The sequence below is a fragment of the Sander vitreus genome, chromosome 6, assembly GCF_031162955.1.
Source record: "Sander vitreus isolate 19-12246 chromosome 6, sanVit1, whole genome shotgun sequence".
NCBI classification, from domain to species: domain Eukaryota; kingdom Metazoa; phylum Chordata; class Actinopteri; order Perciformes; family Percidae; genus Sander; species Sander vitreus.
This window is the reverse complement of record NC_135860.1, coordinates 13,246,236-13,255,596: the sequence shown is the minus strand read 5'-3', so window position 1 is coordinate 13,255,596 and position 9,361 is coordinate 13,246,236. Positions and strand designations below refer to the sequence as shown.

General features: G+C 41.8%; 1 protein-coding gene across 1 annotated transcript; it reads left to right on the top strand.

The window, feature by feature from the left end:
• Positions 1–1,784: 1,784 nt before the first annotated feature.
• On the top strand, positions 1,785–9,361 carry dbpb (D site albumin promoter binding protein b). The gene is made up of 5 exons (XM_078252761.1): positions 1,785–2,857; positions 3,115–3,362; positions 4,073–4,528; positions 7,866–8,116; positions 8,591–9,361. Exons 2-5 carry the CDS (start codon positions 3,185–3,187, stop codon positions 8,804–8,806), a joined length of 1,101 nt encoding a protein of 366 aa, XP_078108887.1. The 5' UTR covers positions 1,785–2,857; positions 3,115–3,184; the 3' UTR covers positions 8,807–9,361.

Genomic DNA, 9,361 nt, shown 5'->3' with positions numbered 1-9,361 from the left:
CCTTTATATGAAAGTCAAGTGTTCTGTAAGCTGTAAACTATACACATAGTGCAAAAAAAAAAATACTGAATGGATATACATGGACTGGATGATTATGTACAGTATGTGCATGCATACATGTCTTATACAGTGTAGGATTTGTACATAATATAAAATTGGTTTATTACAAAACTAAAATGATATTCTATAATGGGAGCAGTGGATGTGTTGGTATTACAGGGTTATTGATGGTGTATGACTGATTTAACTGTTCATCAGAATAACGGCCATTAGGAACAAACTGTTGTTGTGTCTAGTCCTTTTGGCGTGCAGTGTAGAACTGAGCTCCTGAGGCGAGGTAAACTTCTTGAGCTTGCACAAGAAGTGCATCCTCTACTGGGCCTTGTTCTCATGGTGTGTATGTTGGAGGTTCACTTTAGGTCCTAGGAGATGGTGGATTCCACAGCAGACAGTACTGTTCACTGTGATATACCAATACATTTCATTAAAGTTCTTAGGCTTGCCATTGTGATTGGCCAGATTACTTCAGCGTAATTAAAATGTACAGTATATTATCACTTTACTTGAAATAAATAGCTGTGTAAAACTTCTCACTCCTAGCTCCACAAGATGGCAGTAAGCAACTCATTTATACTGTACTGTACTCTTGGCCTGGTGTGGATGAGTGTGGCAGTCACATGGATTTTTGCACTGATAGGGGGTGGACTGGAGAGGCTGAGTGTTGTATGACTGTGTGAATTATGTGCCTGCCTGCTGTTTACTACAAGATTAATGTCACAAATTATCACTTGGTAATCTCACTGATTAATGAATGTAGTTCAAGGGTGAAATTAAATGCATGTAATTTTGCATTTGTGTGAACTATAGAAAATTAGATCATTTGTTACTGTAGCCCTGTGTGTGATTCCAAATCAATGATTTCACCGCAGAAAAATCCAAAAACAGTAAAGTCTTAGATAATTCAATGAGTGACACCAACCACAATGTTGTGATTTACTTGCAGTTAGATCTTGAAGTGATAAGAGTTAATAGTATATGTTAAAATTACTTTAAAGTCACAAGGGTATGTGTTTGCATTCAGATCGTTGATAACAATCTATTTGTCTTGCTTTCATACATAAAATATGATAATTCATGCCCACTGTTATTTTAGGTGGGGTCCCAGGTGGTTACGATCTGAGGGGCCCACAGCTGGACCAAACTTCCAGTTGGATAGTTTTATTTAAAAGAAAAACAGAGGGGGTCTTAGGACTGTGTTAACTGAAGGGGCCCAGAACCCCTACACACAGTTGTCGGCACTATTGCATTTGGTATTCACATTTAGTGCACAATATTCATATGGACTCTGTGGATTAGGAGCAGAAGGGTTACTACTAAAGTCTGTCAGCTATTTGCTTATCAACCTCTACATGTCCAACTCTGGAAAAAAAACAACAAAGAGGTGAACTCCAGTGGCGCGCAATGGTTTGCATGTGCTCTCCCTGCAACTGTACAGTAGACTAGACTGCCCTCGCGCTTTTTGTGTTTCGAACTGGTCTCACGCGGCAGTGGCATACTCTGGGGGGAATCCGAGCGGGCGGGTTTATTCGACCTATTTCTGTCCAATAGGCGCTCGTCGTGGGCGGAGTGACGAATCTCCAAAGCCAATTGGAGTCAGAGCTGCGAGCGGACAGGCATCGTCTCCGCGTGCCTCATACACGTGAGCTGCAACAGCTATTGTACGCCGGGAGGCAACGTGCTGAAGCGTTCCTCTCGCCTGAAAAAACGGCACAGTCACGTTTTCTTTGGATTACAAGGGAACTGGAAAACCCATGCTGCACTAGCCTACCTGATTATTACAGAAAGCCCAAACTATGGTTTAATAGAGATGTGCAAAGGTTTGAGCCGGTAATCCTGACCATATATACATTAGTTATGTCTGATGTCAAGGTCTACTAGTGTAAAGACAGTTCACTCTGTGTCATCATACTAAATCTGACACTAATTTATATCGTGATTGCTGCAGCATGAACAACCCAGTAGAAGTCACTGTGTTTGTACCCGCTAGACAAAACAAACAGCCTGCTGTCCTCTAGGTGTGGCACGAGGGTAGGTGTGTCTCTTCTTGAGAGATCTGTTAAAGCCGGGCCTCGAGCCTCATCGCTTGTTCCGCGAGGTGTGACGTCACGTGAACTACCCGTGTCCGTTCCAGCTGAGAGAGAGAGAGAGAGAGAGAGAGAGAGAGAGAGAGAGAGAGAGAGAGAGAGAGAGAGAGGACGATCGGACGTCGCGCGGCCCAAACACAGACCGAAGCCCGTGCGCCCGTGACTGGATCCACCGGATGCAAAAGAAAGTACAGACAGAGAAATAGGAAACAACCCCGTCCTTTCCCCGACGGACAGCAGAGCGCGACAGCAGAGGAGAGAAACACCTATACAACTTGTCATCTGACCAATACAGTCACTGATCTCGTCGCTGTGTGTGTGTGTGTGTGTGTGTGTGTGTGTGTGTCTGTGTTTTCTTGTACACTCTGTTTCCCTTCGGTTGTTTTGTTTTGACGGAGGTCTGCTTTGCAACTATTTTGGGATCTTCTTTTTGATTGCCGGATATTATTGCGGGATATTATTCTACAAGTTTTAATTGTAACATTCTCCTGTCCGTGCGGTGTGCAGGGTTCGTTGACATTTTGACGCCTTTGCATTTTTATTATGGGCAGTATTCTTACTCAGATCTGACTATCCCTCCCACACTGGTCCTCTGAGAATAACAGCTTGAGCTACTGAAGATTTTTTTTTAATATCATTCAACTGCAATGGAATATTTCGATGAAAATAATTCTGCAAGGACATAAGGAACTCTGCACAACCTAAAGTGAAAGGTAACTAAACTTAAGTTTCTTAAAGTATAATTAATTTGCGTCATTAACTTGTAATTACATTGCAATGGCTGCTTGTGCATGGACACTTACAAAACTATCTCTCTTTTCCTAACCCCCCACCCCCACACCTCCCTCTTGCACGCGCGCGCGCGCGCGCACACACACACACACACACACACACACACACACACACACACACACACACACACACACACACACACACGTCCAGTGATCCAGCATACTTGTCCTATTGGTAGGCTCTTCGGTCAGTTTACCACGCCCCTTCAAGTGCCCCCAGTATCTTTCTACGACCCCATCTGGCCCAGGATGTCCAGGCAGCTCTCTCAGCTTCCGAACCCCGACCTCCCAGCTGGTGCAAGCCCACAGTTTGGAAGTTGTACCCAGCCTGCAGGCTCCCTCACAGGGGGGCATCTCACAGGTCTTAAATCCCTCCTGCAGCACCCCATAAAGGGAGACCAACGTTTAAAAGCATGTGATGCAAAAGGTGAGAAACTCTCATTTGATGAATTAATACTATGTGACAGTGTTGTTTGTGTTGAATGTACAGCACAATCACCTGCCAGTCTGTCTTCAATATGTGCAATGAATAAATCATACCCCTGTGTTCCACCCATTGATGCGGTTATTATAATATACAAATATGTAAAATTTTTATATAACAAACATTACATTTGTCTTATTTTATGGCACAAAAGTCTGATGCACCATCACACACATTCACGATGAATCGTCCATGACCCTGACGAGTATTCACCAGGATTATAATCCCTGCAGCAACTTCAAATTAGGATCCAGATTACAATGAGCTGTGACACGTTTGGGTTTAGCTGTAATGCTGCGCAGTTTCAAAAACGTGCCTTCCAACCATTGTGAGATTTGTTCAGAAGCTTATGTATATGTTATGACAACAAATTGGTTTCAACTCTTGCTTAATGCTGAATTCAGCTACCATCTGGTCCATCTGTGAGTGTGTATTTGTGTGTGTGTGCGTGTGAGAGACGTAGAATAAAAGAGAGATTTTGCAGAAATACATCTCATGGATACACCTGCCACCCCACATGGAGAGTTGATGTTAGCATCCACAGACTAAAATACCTCAAGATAACCTTTTGGTGATAGAACTTTCTTGTGTACTGAAATTTAGTTTTACTTCATTCTGTACTAATAATGATTCTGCTCTCTTATCTCTGGTAGACAAAGAGAGGCTAGATGTTGATGAGGACTCCATGGGAGTGTGCCCCATTAGGAATGGCAGTGGAATAGGCAACAGTAATAGCAGTAATGGCTGTGGAGGAGGTGGTGGAGGTGGAGTTGGAGGAGGAAATTTCAGCCAGTTCTTGGCGCCCCTCTTGTGGGATCGCACCCTTCCTGCAGATGGGGGCCTCTTCCAGCTTCAGTACATGGACTTGGAGGAATTTCTGGTTGAAAATGGAATGGGCAACATGCATAACAACAACAGCTCCAGTTCAGCCCAGATCCCCTCACAGAGCTCCCCGTCAGCTGTGCCCAATCAGAGCTCCCAGTGCCTACCGCCCTCATCCCCACCTTGCTCTTCGTCTTCATCACCTTCTTCCTCTTCTTCCCCGTCGCTCATTGGTTTGGAGGTGGCTCAGCCGCAGAGCCTTGGAGGAGGAAATGACTGTTTGCATGGTGAGTTCACTTAGATGGACCGTTATGTTTCTTAGCTGAATAGATGGATAGTTGAACCAGAGAATAAAACAAATTGACAAAAGGACAGTTCATTCTTCAAGGTTTGTCCATATCAACTCAAAAACAGCAATATCATGGAAGAGGGCTCTGCAGAGTTGACAAGCTGAAAGAGACAAATTGTCCCCTGCTTTCTGATATGAGGCTAGTAGACCCTACAATTCACTAATGGCTGAGATGTAATCAAGGTTATATGGTGTACTTCTAATGTTCCCACAGGCTAGTGATTCAGCATTTTAACTCTCCTTTGAGTTTATAACAAAGACCATGGTGACAGAGCATTTTTCTGTCCCCTGGGGTCAAACTGAAGGCAGGGGATACAGTCACATGGCTCTGCACACAAAGTCAACTTGAAAGAGAAAACAGTTTAGAAATGGCTGCTTAACATTATCATAGCAAGGTGCAGGGTTTAAAGTTGGGCACTTGATATATTTGATGAGTCAACCTCATAGCATTGACAAGGAGGTTTGCTTTAGTGTGGCATATGATCTATGTACTGCAGTGTGCAACACAGTCAGCATTCAGTCCCAGCCCGTTATTAATGTGCAGCAGGGTCAAAACGGTAAAAAGAGAGAGAGAGGGAGAGAAAGAGAAAGAGAGAAAGAGAAGTGTGTGGAGTGTTTGCGGTTGCGTGTCTTTAAATCTCTTCACACGCCACAGCCATGTGTGGAGTCAGTACACGTGCTGAGGCTGAGAATACTGGAGTGAGAGAACTAGAGGCAGGGCCTGTAGACGTGTAGGAGGAGCCCACAGGAGGAGGGACGTGCAGAGCAACAGGAAGAGTTTCCCTGTGCTGCTACTGCTGGACTTCCAACGGGAACATTTGATCACAGATGGATGACATTAACTACACTGATATCCAGAATTTGACAATGTATGGGATGTTGACGTGGGACATTTAAGTGACAAAGTGCATGGTCGTAGACTCTGATAATGCATTACATTGCATGATAAAGCCCCATGCATTTGGATTGCAATCCCTTTATATAAAACCTTACAAAAAATTGAGATTCTAATTACAAAACATATTAAATAGCAAATCATAATCATTGGTTATCATTGGTTAGTCTAAAAGTGTCTAAAAGTGAATATATATATATCGTATATATTATTATGTGGCTGAGATGGCTTTGCTAAAGTTGAGTGAATCATTTTCATCAACTCTCCCAAGGCTTGAAATTTGATAATCTGTGTTGTAATCTGCCGTAATATAAAGGTGCCGAACAAACAGCTGCTTCATGAATATTAAACGGAGCAACACCTAACAACCTATGATTATATTCGTTACCTAAGCAGGAGTTGGCCTACTGTTTGCCTTCACAAAGGCCTCAGGCCTTCAGTTTCTGGAATGCTGTGGAACAAGTGCTGAAATGTGCATAGTCACATATTGGAATATTTCTTAAAAAAGTGAAAGACTCCTGTTCTCTCAGGGTTGAAATATGTGGATGAAAATGCGCCAAATCAACTTTGTAGGCTGCGTTCCAGAGCTTTCCAAAAAGCAGGGAGAGGCAACCATGTACCACAGGAGGGCTGAGGGTTTGCAGGTTTTTGTTCCAACAAAATGCTACACCAGGTGGTTGCACTGACTAGTTCCTGCTGTCGGGTTGAAGCAGCATAAATCATCAAAATCTTCTGGTTTAGTCATACACAGAGGAAAACGTGCTTATTTTCTGACCTCAGTAGCACTTGGTTGCCTACAGTATCCAAACCTAAAGATTCAGTATTTGTTTAGACCCGCTGATTATGTATTATGGGACATGCTTGACCTCATCTTGGTGCCTGTGAAAGCACTCTTTAATTTGTTTTGCTGTCATTGTCATTGTGGAACATCATGAGGGAACACCTTGTGTGGAAACATGCCTTCATAGTACCTGGGCATTATACAGCCACTAGTCTTGTGATAGATAGCTGCTAATATATTACAGATCACATATAACAACAGGTGGCAACAGATAACAGGGAATGTTTTTGTTTTTCTCCAACCTACAACCTCTGTTAGTGTAGAGGTTTTTGCCCTTTACACCAGATTGTGTACTTTTTATATTGTTTTTGGACAGTGTTATTTTTCCACATAATAAGTCTGCATTGATGAACAGCTTTGGGGAATTTAAGGCATACAGGTTTTGTTTAGACCGTGTTGATGCAATTCTGTGGTCATTTGAAAGGCTGCAGTATTGTGGTGTTAAATGACTACCCTGACTCTCGTTTAGTCATACAATGCGACTGTCCCTCTTGCCCAATGAAATAATTCATTTTTTAATAGTTGAAATATAGGTTACCACATACCCCTGCGAGATATAGGAGTTTTGTGCTTTTATAGGGAAGGAAAGTCAGTTTGAGTGAGGTGCATTTGGCCTTAAAGGGAATGGGGTGAGGTATAGCCCTATATTGGCCCCACTCAAAGAAACTGGTTTTGAGTTAAGAGATGGGTAGAAAGTTACATAACATATACACTTTTAGATTTCTCTATTGGTATTTAGTTCTGGGTGTTGGCTTTGGTATACAAGCAAGTGTGGTTTAGATTAATCATAGTAGCCAATATCATGCACCAATTGAATTAATAGAATGCATGTGGTTAAAGCACTGGTTTCCACAGGAGACTGGGGCAGGAGATTCTATAGGATCCCCAGGAACATCAGGATGATAGTTACACATTTGTTTTAGCAGTAGTACACACAATGAGATATACATAATAACCAGTTTGATTGTGGTTTTGTTATTGACAGTTTTTGGGTGTGTAATAAATCTTATATGTATATATATATATATATCTCATAATGGTTCTTTGATCTAATCTAGTTATCTTTATAAAAGAGTTTGGGTATAGGTAAAATGATACAAGTGTATATAATGGAAAAGCCAGAGCTATTTTTGATAGTATTTCTCACTACAACAACCTACTCCGTTATATCTGTCTACTATATGCTACAGATGATATGTATCATATTACATAGTTGTATGTATTTGCAGGGTATATTCCCAGAATATTCTCTTAAGATTACCTTAATGTTCATGAAAGCTGTTTGAAAAACAGCCTCAGTTCTTTGGAATCAGTTAAGGAGCAAAGGAATGTTGTTTGTTGTTTATAGCAGGAGGAAAGTAGCTCTCTGCTTCCACCTGGTGGCCATCATGATGTAATGCTGCATGTGTTTGTATTGCTGTCTTAGTGGACTGCTGTCATCGGCTATTTTATTGAAGTTTGAAAATTGTATCAATTTCAGGATAAATGTAGGTCAGTGAAAAGCATGTAAAACAAGTTTGTTCTTCCCTTTAATTTCAGGGAGTCAGACGAGTATGAATGATTCCTGTGAGTCGCCCTGTTCTTCCTCCTCGTCCTCCTGTCCTCCTCTGCTAACGCCCACGGACAGCGGGCCAGATGGAGCCGGGATGTTTGACATAGATTCTTCAGACATGGACATGTCCAGCCAGCCGAACTTTGACCCCAGGAGGCACTCCTTCAGTGAAGAGGAGCTCAAGCCACAACCGATGATCAAGAAGGCCCGCAAGATCCTGGTGCCTGATGGCTTGAAGGTGAGCCCAAATTCTTTACTGCAAATTTCAGAGCGGGGGTGGTTAATTTGAAGTCATTTTAGGCCATGATTTGGTCATTGGAAGGCACACATCGTAAATGAATTAATTCTAGGTTTTAAGTCAAAAGCATTAAATATCAAAGAAGCAGGATAGTAAAAAACACAAGAGCAACAAAATATAATTTACAAAGCAGAAATAACATCAACAAAACTCAGTACTGACTCTGAGGATGGAGCATGTGAAAGGAACATGTCCCACGCTCATTCATGGCCAAACACCCACATCACCAATAGGAGCTTTACAAAAGTACTTCACACTTCTTAAGAAACAAGTCTTACCATTCATTGATTCTTTTATAGAAATACTTCACCCTAATAATACCTTAATTCTCTGATCAACCAAGGTAGACAATTTGATAGGAATTAAATTGGCAGATAAATAATCAATGTGTACTGCTTTTGTCTGCCTTGTTAGGATGAGAAGTACTGGACCAGGAGGTATAAAAACAATGAAGCAGCCAAGCGTTCTCGAGATGCTCGGCGTCTTAAGGAGAACCAAATATCCGTGCGTGCCGCCTACCTGGAGAGAGAGAACGCCGCCCTCCGACAGGAAGTGGCCGAGATCCGGAAGGAACTGGGCCGCTGTCGCAACATCCTTAGTAAATACGAGAACCGTCTTGCTGACCAGTGATGAAGACGTGGAGCAAAATCAGGAAGAGGAGAAATTTAAGCTGGATTAAATTTAAGACTCTGAATTCTTGGGGTGACACGAAGGACAAAATGGGGTTCAAGAAAATGGTGATGATGATGATGATGATGAGGAAGATGATGATTATGATGATGAATGTATAAGACAAGGAGAAGACTTGTGTATTGAAGCTCAGGTGTCTTGTTTTGTTGAGGTGTCAGCTCTTAAAATTGAAAGATGGAGAGAATAATTTAACAGATGAAAAGTATGTGACTTTTAAGAGTTTTGTTATTGGAGAATTGTATATTTTTATAATACTTGAGAAAAATTAGACGGAGAGAAAAATTTGGAGAATAATTTTGTATATTTTCTACATAGAGATGGGGGAAAGCTATGGTAAAAATCTTTTTATTATAGATGAGTCAGGAGATGTTTAACAGGTGGTCAGCCATCGAAGGGTATTTTTCGACTTGATTATTGTAGTCAGTATGCTGCAGCAGGGGCGAGGATGCATGTAACAATTGTAATATAGAGAGCAAAAATTATCTTATAATCGTA